Genomic DNA, 20,340 nt, shown 5'->3' with positions numbered 1-20,340 from the left:
GGATCATAGGAGTCACAGTGCACACAAACAAGCCAAGGCACACATACATGCTAGGCCCCATCAGCCAATGAATGAGCAGAGTTTTGCCTTTTGCTCCCACACTACTTCCTGTTACAGTTAGAGCTGCATCACTTCCTGTCAGCTGATCTCTGAGGGAGCACACAGCCCATCACAAAATGGCGGCTCAAGGGAAAGGATATAAAAGGGCAATATTTACTGATATATATATTTCAGTTTGGGGAGATTCTTTAATAGGCCACTTAACATAATATAAACTGCCTGTTGGTTACGTATTCATTCTGGGGGTGTAGTTTCCCTTAAGTGAATTGGGGAATCATTTTAGAGCCCCCCAAAACTTTAGGAATATGAACCCTATGCGCCAACATACATTGGTACTGATTATCATTTAGAGCTACGCCGGGGACTGTATAGTTTTGGGTACCCAGCATTTGCAGGGTATGTTTGCCCTTGCCTACCATAAGACTAAGGTCTTAACTTTGGGCCCCCAAAAGTTGCTGGACTACAACTCCAAGCATTGCTCAACATCTAATCAAGGGTTAAATCATGCTGTGAGTAGTGTAATTATATATGGGGCCCAGGGCTGTATAGCTTTGTAGACATTTTGGCCCCTTGCACACATGAACTTAACAATTTAATTGCACGTTGGCACAAATGGGGTATTTTATAATGTCCAGTTCAAAGAAAGTAAGTGCAAGATGGTGAGTTGACCCTGCTTTTTGCAGTTTGCACACTGCCTTCATCTTTGTAAATGATCCCTAATAACAGCTCCCTGCAAACTAGTACAGCCATGTGTCGTTTAAATAAGAGATTATTTATTAAAGGGCACCTACGGCCATTTATTCCCCTCCCCACAGCTTTGGCTTGCGGGAAGCCATATTGGCACAGAAGACCAAGCTCCTTACCTGGAGCCACTGCTGTGCCTGCTGTACCCCATGGGCCTGATTCACTAAAGTGCGATAAAATTCACCATAGTATTATCGCGTGCGTTAAGTCGCCATTTGCGCATGCGGTATTTTTCGCGCTAGTTTTAATGCATGCGCTGAAAAGAATACAATCGCATGATTCACTATAACTTAGGCGCGCTAAATATCGCATTCGGCTATGCGCAAATTAACACCTACTACAGGCAGGCGAAAAATTATAGAAAAGTACAGTAAATGAGTTTTTGGCAATAAAATATGGGCTTACAGTGTTATTTATTCAAGTCTGTGTCTTTTTACTCAATTTCACTAAAGTCTTGGCATGTATGGAATTTCGCTACTAATATACAGTACTATAGTGGTAAAAATTTAGTCGCCAAAATACAAATATTGCAAATTTTCTGCCAACAATTTAGTCTTTAGCCCATTTTGCCGAATAGTAAAACTTGCGTTAATTAGTACGTAGCGTATTTTCTGGCGAGTGGGATAACTGCCAATCCAATGTTTTGTTGCCAGAATAATTGCAATATTATATTTGTCCCCGTTTAATAAAGTGCCCATAACATATTTGCCATTTATTCTGTGTCTAAAATCTCCCACTTAATTTAAGCCACTTTAGCAAACGGACCCCTAAGTATTTGGCTAAATATTCTTAAATGCACCCCCCCCCCCCCCCATTTTATTATCTCTAGCACTTTTTTTTTCTTACTTATATTTTTATTGGTTTTTGGGGTATTTTTTGCAAATAAACATTTATACAGCACCTCTCTAGCACTCTAGCACTCTAGCACTCTATCCCAGGGCAAAATATCGCCAGTTTTATGCTGCCGATTGTCGCGTGTGTAATGTCGCGACAATTAGTGCATGCGATAAATAGCGTGCATGCAAAAAATAACGCGCACGTTATTTATCGCATCAAAAATATTGCATGAAATACCGCACGTAAAATAGTGCAAGTGTACTGATAGTGAATCGTGCGAAAAGTCGCGAAAATTAAGACGCGATAAAATTTTTAAAACGTACTTTAGTGAATCGGCCCCCATATCTCTTATATCACTTATTGGTAGTTCATCGATAGATGGATACAGAACTAATTGCCAATGTGCTAAAAGCCTGAATTTTATTGGACTAAAGTGGATCATCTCCCATAGGCCCCCTGTGTATTTTTCCCTGTGTTTATTGTGCATCTAAAATTTTCAGGGATAGGGCAATGGCTGAACCCAGAAACCTGTAGTTACATCTTGTTTTGGTCACTGCTATTCTCTTTCTTCTTGCCCTAGGGGTTTATGGGAAGCTGCAGATCCACAGTGCTTATTCCAGCACATCATGGACCCGTCTCCGGGCAGATATTGCACTTGGAAATGAAATGTAGGTATTTTGGAATAAATCTTCTCCTATAAATAACAAGGGTTGCTGTAAAGAAAAATATATATGTTAGTCTCTAAAAAGCCAAAATACAATGAAGCTTTGTTCTTTATAATAGATGTTTTTGTTCTCATTGGTTCATGAATTAAAAAAAACAGTAACATAATCTTGTAGTCCAAATTTCTGCATAATATCAATATATGGAAATATATACAAAAAATCTAAAGGATATTCTGCCCAATAACAAAAGAGTGTACCGTACCTAATAAGGTTGTTCAGCAGTAAATAAAATCTACTATAGCACTGATGGGCTCTCAATGTACAAAGAATTTATCTTGTGGGAACCTACCTTATACGGGGCCACAATAATACTGAATCTGTACAATTGAGAGTTAATCTATAGGGGGAAGCACCTGGCTAGAGAGGTTCCTGAGGTTCCTACATGCCTAGGATCCTTAACATCATTGTAGTTGGAGACCCCTTGCAGCTCCAGCAGAGAAGCACCAATCAAAAATATTTCAATATCTTTGTTTTTCATAAGTATTAGAACAATTATTTTTGATTTCCATTCCCTATTTAGGATTTCACTAAATGACACGGTGGACTGGAACCCAGGAGATAGCATCGTCATAAGCTCTTCCTCCTATGAAGCCCATCAAGCTGAACTTGTAAGGTTACGAGGTGTCTATGGACATCATCTTCGGATCTGGGAAAGACTTCATTACAGACATACTGGTAAAAGTAACTAATAATATACCATGGAGGGTAATTGCTTCAGATGCACCAGAAAGCTAGAATGCCTGTGCGCAAGATGCATCAGAAAGCTAGAATGCCTGTGCGCCAGATGCACCAGAAAGCTAGAATGCCTGTGCGCCAGATGCACCAGAAAGCTAGAATGCCTGTGCGCCAGATGTACCAGAAAGCTAGAATGCCTGTGCGCCAGATGTACCAGAAAGCTAGAATGCCTGTGCGCCAGATGTACCAGAAAGCTAGAATGCCTGTGCGCCAGATGCACCAGAAAGCTAGAATGCCTGTGCGCCAGATGCACCAGAAAGCTAGACTGCCTGTGCGCCAGATGCACCAGAAAGCTAGAATGCCTGTGCGCCAGATGCACCAGAAAGCTAGAATGCCTGTGCGCCAGATGCACCAGAAAGCTAGAATGCCTGTGCGCCAGATGCACCAGAAAGCTAGAATGCCTGTGCGCCAGATGCACCAGAAAGCTAGAATGCCTGTGCGCCAGATGCACCAGAAAGCTAGAATGCCTGTGCGCCAGATGCACCAGAAAGCTAGAATGCCTGTGCGCCAGATGCACCAGAAAGCTAGAATGCCTGTGTGCCAGATGTACCAGAAAGCTAGAATGCCTGTGCGCCAGATGCATCAGAAAGCTAGAATGCCTGTGCGCCAGATGCACCAGAAAGCTAGAATGCCTGTGCGCCAGATGCACCAGAAAGCTAGACTGCCTGTGCGCCAGATGCACTAGAAAGCTAGAATGCCTGTGCGCCAGATGCACCAGAAAGCTAGAATGCCTGTGCGCCAGATGCATCAGAAAGCTAGAATGCCTGTGCGCCAGATGCACCAGAAAGCTAGAATGCCTGTGCGCCAGATGCATCAGAAAGCTAGAATGCCTGTGCGCCAGATGCACCAGAAAGCTAGAATGCCTGTGCGCCAGATGCACCAGAAAGCTAGAATGCCTGTGCGCCAGATGCACCAGAAAGCTAGAATGCCTGTGCGCCAGATGCACCAGAAAGCTAGAATGCCTGTGCGCCAGATGCACCAGAAAGCTAGAATGCCTGTGCGCCAGATGCACCAGAAAGCTAGAATGCCTGTGCGCCAGATGCACCAGAAAGCTAGAATGCCTGTGCGCCAGATGCACCAGAAAGCTAGAATGCCTGTGCGCCAGATGCACCAGAAAGCTAGAATGCCTGTGTGCCAGATGTACCAGAAAGCTAGAATGCCTGTGCGCCAGATGCATCAGAAAGCTAGAATGCCTGTGCGCCAGATGCACCAGAAAGCTAGAATGCCTGTGCGCCAGATGCACCAGAAAGCTAGAATGCCTGTGCGCCAGATGCACTAGAAAGCTAGAATGCCTGTGCGCCAGATGCACCAGAAAGCTAGAATGCCTGTGCGCCAGATGCATCAGAAAGCTAGAATGCCTGTGCGCCAGATGCACCAGAAAGCTAGAATGCCTGTGCGCCAGATGCATCAGAAAGCTAGAATGCCTGTGCGCCAGATGCACCAGAAAGCTAGAATGCCTGTGCGCCAGATGTAAAGGAGTTGCAGATGTTCCATAACATGGCCGCCAGTGGTTCTTTACAACAACAATTAACTGATATCTGCTGGAACTTGCCACATTATTTCACACACAGTGATAACAGATGCAATCACTTTGCAATATTTTAGTAGTTACTTCCAGGTCACAGCTAGTAACAGCTAGTAGAAGCTAGTAGTACTAACTAACATGAGTCCAGCCTCCAGAGGCCCCCACAGTGGTGCTCCTCTTGAAATATCGCTCTGCTCTGTTTAAAGGGGACCTGTCACCCATGCATAAAAAGCTGTATAATGAACGCCCTTGTCAAACACAATAGGAAACAATTTGGAATTATTTCTTAGGGTGACAAGTCCTCTTTAAGTCTCTATGTTGGCTGGTGACACCCGTCTTACTAATCCATCTGATCCCCATGTTGGAGCCTCTTACTGCTTTACTAACTACCCTAAGCCTAAAGGTGGCCTTACACCTTCAGATCTGCTCGCTTGGCGATGTCGTCAAGCGAGCGGATCTTCTCCCGATATCCCCCACCTACGGGTGGGCAATATCGGACGAATCCAGGCTAATTCGGTTGTTTGGGGCCGAACGATCGAATTACAATGACTTGTATATGAGAAGTCGGATTGAGGACGGCATCAACGAGCCAATGCGGTCCCCGATCTGACTAAATTTTTTAACTTGCCCGATCGATATCTGCCCGATTTCAGACCAGATATCAGTCGGGCAGGCCAGGCCTGTCTAAGGGACCCATATTGGCAGCTAGAATCAACCTGTGTATGGGGACCTTAATACTCTTAGGGTGAGTTTATATAAACTCTAACCTCACACTAGCTAATTCTACAGGACCTTCTCCTCCTACTGAGGCCTCCTGCTTTAGACTCTCCTCCACCATTCATCCCTCCAGCAAGTGGAGTCCAAAGAGGCAGAATCACATAGTGATTTCCCTTTTAAAGAATTGGAAACCCGCCACCCCGGTCAAATAACCGGAAAAGGGAGGCAGCTCTCCCCTCCCAACATGAACAGAGCTTTATAAGGACTATTAAAAGGTGGACAGAACCTACAGTAGAAATACACCAGTTACAACACAATATCTTGATCCCACATTCTTAAAGGAGAAGGAAAGGCTAATAAAGCGTTAATCCCAAGCTGCAGGCATTCAGTCTCCCCATATTTCTACCGTTCAGAAGATCAGAAGCCAAACAGGAAGAAAAAATGCTGAGCTGTGTAAAGAAAGTTCCCATAATGCCTCACTCCTGCACTGAGACCAAGACCAGTGTGACATGCTCAGTTAGTAAGACTATGAGTCTGCTTCCTGCTGATTGGCTCAGATTCACATTCTTAAGGGGGGTGAGTGTTTAGCATTCTTGAGGGAGGGGGGAGCAGGAGAGGGGAGAGAGGAGAGACCTGCGTGGCAGAGGAAAACAGACACAACAAATCTTTTGACAGAGAACTTTCTGTGAGTGCTTATGGCTGTATTTACCTTTCTGATAAAGCTTACTGAGTTATTACCTTTCTTTCTCCTTTACGTTTACTGTGTTTATATGTCTATAGATAAAGCATAGATAAAAAGTCAATATACCGTTAATGTTCAATATAAAATGAATAAATATGGATTGTAATGACAATGTCACTGTGAGAGATAAATGAATATGCCCCACTCTACCTCACAGTCCATTCAACTGTTAATAATTGATTGTATAGTATCTATATCATCAGCTCCTTGGTATTGTAATGGGAATAACTTTGCCTTCCCCTCCCATATTCTTCTTGTGTAGAGGCCTATATTCTGACTTCAACCCCCTTCAACTGCTGGTCCCAGTACCAATATAACATACGGTATATCTTCCTATGTAGGTACAGTCCAAAGCATAGATACCTGGAACATTACACTGGCAGCGGAAGTCGGGCTGCTATCCCGTAACGTACAGATAAAGACTGACCGCGAGTGCTCTGGGAGAATAATGGTCGGACACTTTAAAACCAACACCGGTGATGAATACTCAGGTATAAGTTGTTAATATTACTTTATATGATATGGCAGTGGTATGCAATGATGGGGGCACCTATCTACAACTATTCCCATTTTAGCTTACAAATATGAACCAAGAATGGTCTTACAGTAATAACTGAGAAGCCAAAATTCCAGCTTTTTTAGAAATGCCAGCTGGCTATGGGTCCTGATAGGAACCAATATAAAACAATGGACTGTAACTTTAAACAGGGGTCTACCATTTTGGAATACACTATTAAAACTGAAGCAGGGAGGCCAATTTCAGATGTTTTTTAATCTTTACGTCCTTCAAAAAACAAAGTGATTGCATTAAATTGCATTACACGGTTCATTTCTTAATTAACATGCAAAAGCAGCCAATCAGCAGAACAATGGGAAGGGAGCAAGATAGCAGCTCCCAGTAGGTATCAGAATAGCACTCAATAGTAAGAAATCCAAGTCCGGCTTGGTACTCCTCCAGTTACATGGGAGTAGGAGAAACAATAGGTTAGCTGAAAGCAGTTCTAATGTGTAGCGCTGGCTGAAAGCTCAGACTCAGTCACACTTTACTGCTGCTCTGCAAGTTGGAGTGATATCCCCCCCCTCACCCCCAGCAGCCGATCAGCAGAACAATGGGAAGGGAGCAAGATAGCAGCTCCCAGTAGGTATCAGAATAGCACTCAATAGTAAGAAATCCAAGTCCGGCTTGGGACTCCTCCAGTTACATGGGAGTAGGAGAAACAATAGGTTAGCTGAAAGCAGTTCTAATGTGTAGCGCTGGCTGAAAGCTCAGACTCAGGCACACTTTACTGCTGCGCTGCAAGTTGGAGTGATATCCCCCCCCTCACCCCAAGCAGCCGATCAGCAGAACAATGGGAAGGGAGCAAGATAGCAGCTCCCAGTAGGTATCAGAATAGCACTCAATAGTAAGAAATCCAAGTCCGGCTTGGGACTCCTCCAGTTACATGGGAGTAGGAGAAACAATAGGTTAGCTGAAAGCAGTTCTAATGTGTAGCGCTGGCTCCTTCTGAAAGCTCAGATTCAGGCACACTTTACTGCTGCGCTGCAAGTTGGAGTGATATCCCCACCCTCACCCCCCGCAGCCGATCAGCAGAACAATGGGAAGGGAGCAAGATAGCAGCTCCCAGTAGGTATCAGAATAGCACTCAATAGTAAGAAATCCAAGTCCGGCTTGGGACTCCTCCAGTTACATGGGAGTAGGAGAAACAATAGGTTAGCTGAAAGCAGTTCTAATGTGTAGCGCTGGCTGAAAGCTCAGACTCAGGCACACTTTACTGCTGCGCTGCAAGTTGGAGTGATATCCCCACCCTCACCCCCCGCAGCCGATCAGCAGAACAATGGGAAGGGAGCAAGATAGCAGCTCCCAGTAGGTATCAGAATAGCACTCAATAGTAAGAAATCCAAGTCCGGCTTGGGACTCCTCCAGTTACATGGGAGTAGGAGAAACAATAGGTTAGCTGAAAGCAGTTCTAATGTGTAGCGCTGGCTGAAAGCTCAGACTCAGGCACACTTTACTGCTGCGCTGCAAGTTGGAGTGATATCCCCCCCCCCCCACCCCCAGCAGCCGATCAGCAGAACATTGGGAAGGGAGCAAGATAGCAGCTCCCAGTAGGTATCAGAATAGCACTCAATAGTAAGAAATCCAAGTCCGGCTTGGGACTCCTCCAGTTACATGGGAGTAGGAGAAACAATAGGTTAGCTGAAAGCAGTTCTAATGTGTAGCGCTGGCTGAAAGCTCAGACTCAGGCACACTTTACTGCTGCGCTGCAAGTTGGAGTGATATCCCCCCCCCCCACCCCCAGCAGCCGATCAGCAGAACATTGGGAAGGGAGCAAGATAGCAGCTCCCAGTAGGTATCAGAATAGCACTCAATAGTAAGAAATCCAAGTCCGGCTTGGGACTCCTCCAGTTACATGGGAGTAGGAGAAACAATAGGTTAGCTGAAAGCAGTTCTAATGTGTAGCGCTGGCTGAAAGCTCAGACTCAGGCACACTTTACTGCTGCGCTGCAAGTTGGAGTGATATCCCCACCCTCACCCCCCGCAGCCGATCAGCAGAACAATGGGAAGGGAGCAAGATAGCAGCTCCCAGTAGGTATCAGAATAGCACTCAATAGTAAGAAATCCAAGTCCGGCTTGGGACTCCTCCAGTTACATGGGAGTAGGAGAAACAATAGGTTAGCTGAAAGCAGTTCTAATGTGTAGCGCTGGCTGAAAGCTCAGACTCAGGCACACTTTACTGCTGCGCTGCAAGTTGGAGTGATATCCCCCCCCCCCCCCCCCCCCAGCAGCCGATCAGCAGAACATTGGGAAGGGAGCAAGATAGCAGCTCCCAGTAGGTATCAGAATAGCACTCAATAGTAAGAAATCCAAGTCCGGCTTGGGACTCCTCCAGTTACATGGGAGTAGGAGAAACAATAGGTTAGCTGAAAGCAGTTCTAATGTGTAGCGCTGGCTGAAAGCTCAGACTCAGGCACACTTTACTGCTGCGCTGCAAGTTGGAGTGATATCCCCCCCCCCACCCCCAGCAGCCGATCAGCAGAACATTGGGAAGGGAGCAAGATAGCAGCTCCCAGTAGGTATCAGAATAGCACTCAATAGTAAGAAATCCAAGTCCGGCTTGGGACTCCTCCAGTTACATGGGAGTAGGAGAAACAATAGGTTAGCTGAAAGCAGTTCTAATGTGTAGCGCTGGCTGAAAGCTCAGACTCAGGCACACTTTACTGCTGCGCTGCAAGTTGGGGTGATATCCCCCCCCCCCACCCCCAGCAGCCGATCAGCAGAACAATGGGAAGGGAGCAAGATAGCAGCTCCCAGTAGGTATCAGAATAGCACTCAATAGTAAGAAATCCAAGTCCGGCTTGGGACTCCTCCAGTTACATGGGAGTAGGAGAAACAATAGGTTAGCTGAAAGCAGTTCTAATGTGTAGCGCTGGCTGAAAGCTCAGACTCAGGCACAAGGCACTGAGATGGCGCCTACACACCAATATTACAGCTACAAATACATTTGTTGGTTCAAGAATAAAAGTTTAAATGGCAGAGGGAATTATTTGCTGTGTAACAGTGTCATTTAGAAGTAAAAAGTACCCCATAAAAATCGTGACCGTATCCCTTTAACGGCTCTAGGGAGCGACAGACTAGCAGCCCTGGTTATCTATTGTTCTATAGAAGAAATACAGATCTGAAATAAAACAATTTCTGAAGGAAATCGCGGGCCCTTTTCTTTTAATCAGCTGAAGAGTCTGCCACAGTTCCTTCTTCGCTTCATCAAACAACCGTTACGCCCCATTTTGAGGTTACAAATAAAAGCGAAATGATTCTAAATAAAATATATCGTGTTATCCACTCTGGTCTTCAGCTTCCCCTCTCATATTGATTGCTTATTAAAATGAATATTCCGCGCATTAAAATATACCCTGCTGTGTTGCTACGTACGGATCCATGAAAAGCCTCACGTCGTTTTTTTTCTCTCCGCGCAGGACTCCTACGGCTTTCCAATGTGGAAATTGCCAACTTTGGTTCATCTTTCTATTCAGCAGTCAACTTTTTAAACACGACCCTCAGTTCTTCTGTAACGTCATCCAGCATCTATCATAGTTGTGGGGGCGCAATAAAAGCCGTGGGGGCCATGAATATTCTGCTGCATGCTAATGTGATCTATAGCAGCGTCGGCAACGGGATACACATAGATGGGCACAATCTCTCCCTCACAAACAACCTCCTCGTGTTAATAAAGCAGCCCAATAATGAGTCTGAATGGGTGTCAGGAATAAAAACAAATAGGGCCCATGGGGCCTTTATGCACGGAAATGCAGTCGCGGGTTCTGAACGTATCGGTTTCCATGTAAAAGGACAAAGATGTGACCCGGAAGAAAAAGTATGGGCCAGAAATGTTGCCCACTCCAGTCTTCATGGGATTCACTACTACTGGGATGATGGCTTCAAACATTGCACAAAAATAGCCGGATTCCTGTCCTACAAAAATTATGACTACGGCCTTGTATTCCACCTGGAATGTGATGTGGTGCTGGAGGATGTTATTCTGGTAGACAATGCAGTTGGACTTTTGCCTGTGGTTTCCCACACATCAACAGATTCCAGCAATTTAAGCAAGAAATACATACTGCTCCGCGAATCTGCGATAGGTGCAACAAGTCAAACGTTTGACTGTATCATGGACAGGATCAAACCACTGTCTGCTAATCTAACTACAAGAGAACGAGCGCCGCGGTCCCCTTTAGGAGGTCGCATCGGAATTATGTGGCCACAGTTTACCTTACAACCCAAGAAATGGCCAAGGTATCCGTGGCACTTACTAGGAAGTGATGGATCTGCTCCAGGAATTATGAAATTGCAAGGTTAGTCCAACATCTAACTTACAGTTCCACAAGCAGTAGTGGTTCATTCATAGAAGGGTTTACTTCCAGAGTTTCTATAGAGTTATCAAAAAGGTCCCTCAACATAATAAACCATAATGAACTGCAAAACTGCCCAACTGCATCTCCTAGCTCTCTAAGGTAGGTGTCATACTGCCATACTTAGGGGCAGTTAAAAAAGTTCAACATCTAACTTCACTTACAGTTCCACAAACAGTAGTGGTCCATTCATGGAAGGGTTTACTGTATATGTTCTCTTCCTATATGGTGCTTGTGAAAAGGTAGTACTACACAAGGTGGTTAGGTCATATGGAGGAGACAACACAGCAGATCAGATGTTGCCTCCAGGTGGCAGATGGTTTTCTTGGAGTGTGTCTTTAGGTGAGTCCATAAATTACACCTGATACTCCAGCTAAGCTGCACCATACTATTGGTTAGCTTCTCTACTTTGGCCACTGGTGGTTGTCAGAAGTGGTTAATGGTACTGCTTACCAATTTAGCAGTATAAAACTACTAATACAAGTGCCGACTCACTTGTGTGTCTAGGGGTATGATGATAATCTTTAAGCTTGTAGCATTTATAGAAAAATAGGTATATTTATTGCTTGTTAAATGAACAAGATACAACGTAGGTACAGTTACATAAAATAGTAGCATAGGGAACCAGCACAATATGTTACAAGGCTGTCCCTCAATCCTGACTGTCTGCTAAAGGTCCCCATACACGGGCCGATTGTAGCTGCCGATATGGGTCCCTTAGACCAATTCGGCAGCTAATCGGCCCGTGTATGGCCACTACCGACGGGCCTGCCCGACCGACATCTAGCCTGAAATCAGCCAGATCTCGATCGGGCAGGTTAGAAAATCTAGTCGGATCAGGGGCCACATCGGCTCGTTGATGCGGTCCCTTGACCGACTTTTGCTATGCTCGTCGTTATAATTCGATCGTTTGGCCGCAGGGCCTAATGATCGAATTATCCTGGATTCCTGACATCGCCAAGCGAGCAGATCTGCCCGTGTATGGAGACCTTAAGTCCAAACATCCAGGGTCTCTTATCCACCTTTTCCCTGGGAAAATCACACCTCCACAAAAAGTGGCTTTCATGTTTCACAGACCCCCTGTTGTTTATACATAAACAAATAGGATGCAACCCCCTGACAACGTAAAGGCCCCCATACACGGGCTGTTAGTAGCTGCCGATATCGGTTGCTTGGACTGATTCGACAGCTTATTGGCCCATGTTGGGGCAGGAACGAGGGACCTGCCCGAACGATATCTGGCCTGAAATTGGATTGTATGGGGACCTTTAGTTGTAAACTATTTCTCATACAATGACACTGTTTGCACAGTTATGTAGCGTACACATTGTATTACATTTGCAACCAACCTTCCCTATATTATCAGATAAAATATAAACATATGACCCCCACACACTCCCTACAGTGGTGACTGGGGGAATGTCCTCTGCAGTGTTCCTCAGACTCAGCCGGCACGTGTTTGTCTACCTATTCTCATGGCGGTCTTTATAGAGTTTCTATAGAGTTTTCAAAAAGATCCCTCAACATAATAAACCATAATGAACTCTCTGCAAAACTGCCCCACTGCATCTCCTAGGTAGGTGTCCCAAATTCATGGGCAATTAAAAATGTTTCAGTCATGCCCATTCATCAGTATAATATTGGGATGTTTATGAAAACGGAAAACAATAACAATTGTAGAAGGTTAAAGGTCTTTGATGCTGATTGATCCTGGGTGCAATGTCTCCTATAGATGTCGCTTTCTTTGGTTTTACCAAGAGCTGCTACAGTAACGACGGGGATATCTGCATAATGTCCAATCCGGACACGGCTGGAGTCATGTGCCCAATCACGGCAGAGAGAACCCAAATGCTCCATGTTGAATATGGAAACATGCTGCACTTTCCGACTGCACTCAGGTATGTTTGGCCAAATACTAGATTGCTAGTTCTGCTGCCTGAATCCCAAACCGATTCATCCCTATACCATTCCGCTACCCACCAATAACTTGGCAGAAGCTTCCATAGGAATAAAATACTCCTTGTCACCTTGTGTGCACTAAGAATGATTAATATTTAGACGAGTGTCAGTCTATTGCTTCGGTGCAAAATTGTATTTTCTAATCTCCATAAAGCATGAAATGTATTTTGTAACCTTCAAAAACACATTTTTCATATGTCTCAAGCCGGAGAACATCTCAAAGCCATTTTCTGTTTTAATTGGTTGTGTAGAAATCATCTTCTATTACACTGTGAAATGTGTATTTCCTTATACTAATGTTCTTCTTTATAACAGCCTCCCATCTTCAGGTTTGGAACATGTCCCTGCTCTGTAGAACACAAACTGATACAGAAACATGAATTTCTTAGTTCTACTAGCCCCTTGGCTTTCTGCCTCTGGCTATTAGTTAGTTATGGAACTCCCTGGTGATTTCTCTTGTACTTATATTTTACCTTAGGGCACATTATTCCTAAATAATGGGCACATTGCAGTAATGTGACATCAATAAGCACCAAATATAACTGATGGCATATTAGCAGTCACTGAGGGGTTCTGTGCCCATATAAAGGCACAAGGCTGCAGGCTGAGTTATACAGGGAACTCTGAGTATCACTCATGTATTATAAGGGATAATGTACCCCCTACTGTAAATGATAAGGATATTAGAAGTCACTGAGGGGTTCTGTGCCCATATAAAGGCACAAGGCTGCAGGCTGAGTTATACAGGGAACTCTGAGTATCACTCATGTATTATAAGGGATAATGTACCCCCTACTGTAAATGATAAGGATATTAGCAGTCACTGAGGGGTTCTGTGCCCATATAAAGGCACAAGGCTGCAGGCTGAGTTATACAGGGAACTCTGAGTATCACTCATGTATTATAAGGGATAATGTACCCCCTACTGTAAATGAAAATGGTTATTATAACACTTAAGGGCTGATTTACATTCACAAGTGCAGTTTCAGGCACGCTGAGTTGAACTATAGGGAGGAGCAAGGAGAGCATTGTAATGAAAGTTACTTAACATACAACTGGGGAAAAGTTTAAGTTACTCACTGCACTTGTGGATGTAAATGAGCTGGGATGTGTGACCATACAGAGCCATAGGGCCTTCCTATAGGTCACTGAAATCCCAGTGGTGGATCTCACAGAATGATTGTAGGATATTATTTATTCAGTACAGTGTAGAGTAGACCATCTGTCATCCCAGAACCAATAATAGTCTATGGGGAGGCTGCTGAGCCACATTCAGGATGCTGTGATGGTTTATCACATGTCAACTTACAGGCGAGATTCAGTTCAAAGATAAAAAACTTTCCTCCTAATTCAGTTCCAGGTTTTTTTCCCCATTGACTTCAATAAAGTTTCAACAGTGGAAACATCTGGATTTGGAGATACATTTTTCCCATCAAATTGAATCTGCCCCATAAGTGATAAACCAACATCTAGGGGACTGGGAGTTTGAAATCTGCAATTGAAGTAAAGTGCACAACGCTAGGCACAATGTCCTCTGACTGTGACCATTGATATACAGTATATCCCAGCCATGCCAGTACAGAGTAATATTCCCACTTTCTTATTGACATTCTGTTATCTATCTTTGCATTGGTAACAGCGGCGCCAACTGCCCTACCCCTGGCGGATGCCGCGGCACACAGAGGGTCCTGTATAAGGATTTGGATGGCAGCTCTGTGGGACTCCTTCCCCCTGTCTCTGTATTTCCAAAGGAAGATTCGGATCTGTCCCACCCCTGCCTCAGCGCGGGTAAGTGCCTAAACCTCATCCTTTGGGCAGACGTCCCCAACCTTTCTTACTTGTGAACCATAGTCAAATGTAAAAAGACTTGGGGAGCAACACAAGCACCATGAAAGTTCATGGAGGCACCAAATAAGGGCTGTGATTGGCTATTAGGCAGCCTCTATGCACCCTATCAGCTTACAGGGGCTTTATTTGGTAGGAAATCTTGTTTTTATTCAACCAAAACTTGCCCCCAAGTCAGGAATTCAAAAATAACTCCCTGGTTTGGGGGCACTGAGAGCAACACCCAAGGGGTTGGGGAGCAACATGTTCCCCCAGAGCCAATGGCTGGATATCACTGCCTTAGGGACTGTGTGGGGATGAATATACTCACATTTTCTTTCCAGATTCTATGAATTTTTCACAGGCTGAGTCCCCTTATCATACTGAATACACAGACTCCTTCATTTCACACAAATCATATGGTAAATATCCATTAAGGTGAAACAAATCCCCACAATATTATACTTTTCCTATTTATAGAATAATGCACCGGGGAGCCTTACATTTAGCCTTATTGATAATCTGTTTTGTTTTTCAGTAATTTCACTTTTAAAGCCTTCTTGTAGCTTTAGGTGAGGCCTTGACATAAGCTCTTCTATACTCTCTGTCATGGGAGAAGATTTCTGCACCATCCATAATAGCGATGAGCGAATGAGCTTGGATTTGCAATGAAATTCTGCATTTCGCCATTGGCACATATTTTTGCGAAACTGCTGCAAAAATTCGGCAAAACAACGCGACCGCGCCCAATTTGACACAAACGCTCCTACTTTGAGGTGATTGCGACCGACAAATCTTTCCACAGCAGATTTTTGCGTACGTTGCGCAAAACAATTTGCCAATGGCAAAATGCGGAAATTCGCTGAAAATCCATACCTGCCAAGAAAATTCCCTCATCACTACTGTTGTGTCCAATAAGTTGCGGTTGCATTGAAAAAGTCGCAGTTGCGCCAAAATAGTCACAGTCGTGTCATCAAAGTCACAGTCGCGTAAAAAAAAAAGTTTATGAATTTCTCAGCAGTTTTGCAAATTTTTTGGCAAAGCAAATTGGCACAGACTCGCTTATCACTAATCCATAAGTTGCTGAGTTACAGGCATTCATGTTCCTCCCATACTGGGCTACAGCACCTATTTTATGTTCTTGATACAGTTGTTCTGGGATCCCATCTTAAAGGTGCTGTGAATGGGAAACTTTTATATATCTGTAACCTTGTTATAGACTAACAGGGGGCGCGCATATAGGGACTGTCGTGCAAACAGGCGCTATTGGGAGGTATGAATAAAGCCGGGTACGTGCAGGGCTGTTGTGGATTAACTCCCTAATTGCGCTTCTATTTTATTTTATATCGCAGAAAATATGCACTAATTTTTAGTATTCATACATTGATAAATGGGCCCCTAAGTATACGGCTCCATTGAGCAGGAAGTGACCCACTCCAGGCTTTGCGCCAGATACATTTAAGGACAGATTTATAATTCAGAGTTTGATTTTCATTTATAAAGTTGGACTGGGGTGGGCTTAACGACCCTAACTTGGGCATCATTAATCATTTTGATTTTTTTTCCATGACACAAGGTGCAGCCAGAACCTGGGGTGTCAGTAAACGTCACCCTTTGGGGCACATTTACTAATCCACGAACCCGAATGGGAAAAATTAGGATTGGAAACAAACATTTTGTGACTTTTTCGTATTTATTGCGTTTTTTTCGTCGCCGTTACGACTGTTTCATAAATTGTCGCAACTTTTTCGTAGCCGTTACGACTTGTGCAAATTGTCGCGACTTTTTCGTAGCCGTTACGATTTGCTCGTATATTGTCGCAACTTTTTCTTATTGAGCGCTCGTAAACGGCGGGCAAAATTTTCAGACTTTGCATGATTTTGGAAGCCTCCCATAGGACTCAATGGGACTCTACAGCCCTCCGGCCCAAGGAAAGCCTCCCATAGGACTCAATGGCACTCTGCAGCCCTCCGGCCCAAGGAAAGTCTCCCATAGGGCTCAATGGCACTCTGCAGCTCCAACCTGCCCCAAGGAAAGTCTCCCATAGGGCTCAATGGCACTCTGCAGCTCCAACCCGGCCCAAGGAAAGTCTCCCATAGGGCTCAATGGCACTCTGCAGCTCCAACCCGGCCCAAGGAAAGTCTCCCATAGGACTCAATGGCACTCTGCAGCCCTCCGGCCCAAGGAAAGTCACGATACTGAAGCTTGAATGAATCCGAAACTTTCGTACTCGGCGCGACGGCTACGAAAAAGACAGTTCGCGCAAGTCGTAACGCTACGAAAAAGTCACGACAATTTATGAAAAAGTCGTAACGGCTACGAAAAAGTCGCAACAATTTATGAAAAAATCGCAAAATACCGATCATTACGAAAAAAACCACATTCGGACGCTTTTAGGACGTTCGTGGATTAGTAAATGTGCCCCTTTGTCTCTTTTCCCTGCCTATCTCTTGCAATCAGCATGGCGCCTCCGGCACACACATCCGGCTCTAGTGATTCTTTCCCTTTAAAGGCACAATAACACCCTGTTGCCATTTTGTGCAGCGAGCAGGCTAATTTCCCCGCCATGTAACACGCTCTGATATACAGCCGAGGAAGCATCTATTTTAAATTGGATATTCGCCGCCTTCGTGGCTGAGAAATGAAAGACAATGCATTCCGTGTCCGTCGCTACAAGGACTTCAAACGGCATTCTTGTAATCTTCCATTCTTGTGCTCTCCCTTCACAGAGACGGAGTCAGAAATTCATCTGGAAGCCTGACAGGGACTTTGTCTGCCCGTCTCTGAGCTGGAGAAAGCCATTCTTTTCTTGCTAGAGGGGGAATCTCATTCTCTTTCCTAAGCAATTATAGGCCTCAAAGACTGAAGCTAGGTATTTGGGGCTCTTTAATCTCCGCTGATATTTATGTTCTGGAGTTAGGCCGGAAAGAATCCGGATGACAGATTATTAAAACACAAAATGCTGCAGAGAATTGGAGATATAAAATAAAAGATCTAAAAGGCGGTGGCAAATGGCAAGCGTCTTTTTTTTTTATCCGTCGTCTCAAACTGGGGCTAATCATGGCCGCTTTGTGGCATTCTGCTTAGGAAAGGGGAAAAATTGCTCATTACAGGCGGGTTTTCCCATACTAAGCGGTTGGATTTAGACATAATGAACCGCCATTATGGACAGACAGCGGCCGGGGGTGCAGCTACAGGGGAAAAGAGAATTGGGACATGTATACAAGCTGTAAATGTCAGCCAATATGCAGGGAAATAGAGTAGCCATCAGCAGATTGCAGTAGGGAGGCCATTATTACTGGGACCATTAATACCAATATTAATATTACTATTTGTGTTGCACAAGGGACCCAACATGTTGCTTCTCTATTGGGCCCAAGTCTAAAACGTGGCAGAATGTATTTATTACCAAGTTTATTTTGCGACAAACTGGTATCGTCCAACAGTAGGAGCCCAGGGCAGATCCTCTCTTTGCCCTTAGTGGTTGTCAAGCTGTTTTGGTTTAAGCCCTTCTTGAAGGTCCAACCTTTGGGTCAGATTCTCCTTAGGGTGAAGATACACGGAGCTACTAGTAGCAGCTACTTGTCGTGGCTACTAGAAGAGACAATGCTGATCAGTTGCCAATAATTGTCTTTTAGCAGAGGCAATTCTCAGTATTGTCTATGGCAGGGGATTTTCTGGAGTTTAGTAGCCATGAAAAAGTAGCTGCTACTAGTAGCTCCGTGTGTCTTCACTCTTAAAGGTCCAAGCTTTAGTCGGGGCCCCCATTAGCTCATAATTGGTTCAGATAAAGGAGCATACAGCAAATACATATTCACCATAACTGACATTAAAGGTTCAGCTGTATCTCTAGAACACAGCACAGGTCTTGGGCTGGTTTATGGGTCTAAGTGAATTTTACTCCTTTGATGGCACTTCTGTTTTGTGATGACTTCACAGTGGGTAGCAAGTTGGGTTGCTGGTAAGACGGGTGAAGGTTGGACTGGGGGGATGGCTTATTGACCAAGCCCTTGCAAAAAAACCCCCAAAGGCTCTTCCAGTCTGTATAGCCCAGGCTTTTCAATCTTAAAGGCCCCTCCCAGGTTCCTGAGCGTTCTCTTAGGTTCCCCCACACACAGGGACCAGTCAACCCTGTGGCTTTCCTTCTCACAATCAAGAAGCTCCTTCAAAAATCCAAGGAAGAGCCTATAAGTGTGGGAGCACACCCTTTTTACCTGCAGTAACCTCAGCTGCCACGTACTTACCTGGCTGAGAAGGAAAATTAGCAGCCCATATAAAGAACGGGTGAAGGTTGGACTGGGTAATGGGTCCAAGCAATGATGGGCCAGGCCAATTGGGTGCCCTAGGCAATCGGCAACCTTGCTCCACCCCTGATTCACCCCACCACGTTAACGCAAGTGTACATATGATAATAACAGGGGGGTGGAATCATTCAGGAGTGAGCATAAAGGCACAGCGATGCAGGGATAGAGTGGAACTGGAGTGCCGGAACTGGAGATAGGTAGACATGAGGTATGTGCCTAGTGCCCCCCAGCATTGCACCCTAGGCACAGGCCCCTTCTGCCTAACCCTAGTTCTGGCCCTGGGTCCAAGCAAGTCAACATGCAGGTTGCTGGTCCAGGCTTGGGTAATAGATCTGGGTTTTTAAAATTGAACCTGCACAGAACACTGAGAGAAAATGCCCATTCTCCTTAATTCTCACCCTAAATGGCCTAAGCCTCCCCTGCCACTGCTCCAAGCCCCAACACTGTCTATCATGGGGTGAGGGCCTAATGAGCAAGCCCTTGTAAAAAAACCCAAAAGGATCTTCCAGTCTGTATAGCTCTCAAGTTTTTCAGGCTTTACAATCTCAAAGGCCCCTCTCAGGCCCCTTGGCTTTCTCTCAGGTTCCTCAGCTTTCTCTTAGGTTCTCCCACACAGAGGGACCAGTCAGCCCTGTGGCTTTCCTTCTCACAATCAAGAAGCTCCTTCAAAAATCCAAGGAAGAGGCTATAAGTGTGGGAGCAGGTTGCTGGTCCAGGCTTGGGTCATAGATCTGGGTTTTTAAAATTGGACCTGCACAGAACTCTGAGAGAAATTGCCCATTCTCCTTAATTCTCACCCTAAATGGCCTAAGCCTCCCCTGCCGCTGCTCCAAGCCCCACCATAGGGAACACTGCCCCCCACCAGGGGCTTATTGCCCCCAACAATCTTCATTATAATCCATCCCTGTACCTATTCTCAACATTCATTAAACATCTCCCCTTTTTGTTTCGATTTTCCTTAGTTTCTACGCTCCCAGAGCCGCGTTCCCAGACGAGAAACTGAGATACGATAACAAAACTGTGTTGCTTGCGATTTCTTTTTGTCATTTCTGTATGTGGAGTAGATAATATCAGTCAACTATAAAATTGTCTTTAGGGCTGCAAATGGTTATTTACAGGACTTGGTCGATTTACTTCTTAATGCAATAATGACCTGTGTAATGAAACATGAATCAGACAATTGTTCGTCATTGTCGTTTGCGAAGTTTTCCTTTCTACACCATTAAGCCCCCCTCATTACTTCTGCGCTGGGTTTTT

General features: G+C 44.8%; 1 protein-coding gene across 1 annotated transcript in view; it reads left to right on the top strand.

Moving 5' to 3' along the window:
- The window catches only part of pkhd1 (PKHD1, fibrocystin/polyductin), a 301,224-nt gene that overhangs the window by 197,778 nt on the left and 83,106 nt on the right, over positions 1-20,340 (top strand). The window contains exons 54-59 of the mRNA XM_002933603.4: positions 2,222-2,309; positions 2,887-3,041; positions 6,427-6,576; positions 10,061-10,939; positions 12,729-12,894; positions 14,595-14,743. Of these exons, the coding sequence (XP_002933649.4) occupies positions 2,222-2,309; positions 2,887-3,041; positions 6,427-6,576; positions 10,061-10,939; positions 12,729-12,894; positions 14,595-14,743 (1,587 nt within the window). The remainder of the gene's footprint in view (positions 1-2,221; positions 2,310-2,886; positions 3,042-6,426; positions 6,577-10,060; positions 10,940-12,728; positions 12,895-14,594; positions 14,744-20,340) is intronic.

The sequence above is a fragment of the Xenopus tropicalis genome, chromosome 5 (assembly GCF_000004195.4).
Source record: "Xenopus tropicalis strain Nigerian chromosome 5, UCB_Xtro_10.0, whole genome shotgun sequence".
Lineage (NCBI taxonomy): Eukaryota > Metazoa > Chordata > Amphibia > Anura > Pipidae > Xenopus > Xenopus tropicalis.
This window is presented reverse-complemented; position numbering and strand designations above follow the sequence as displayed.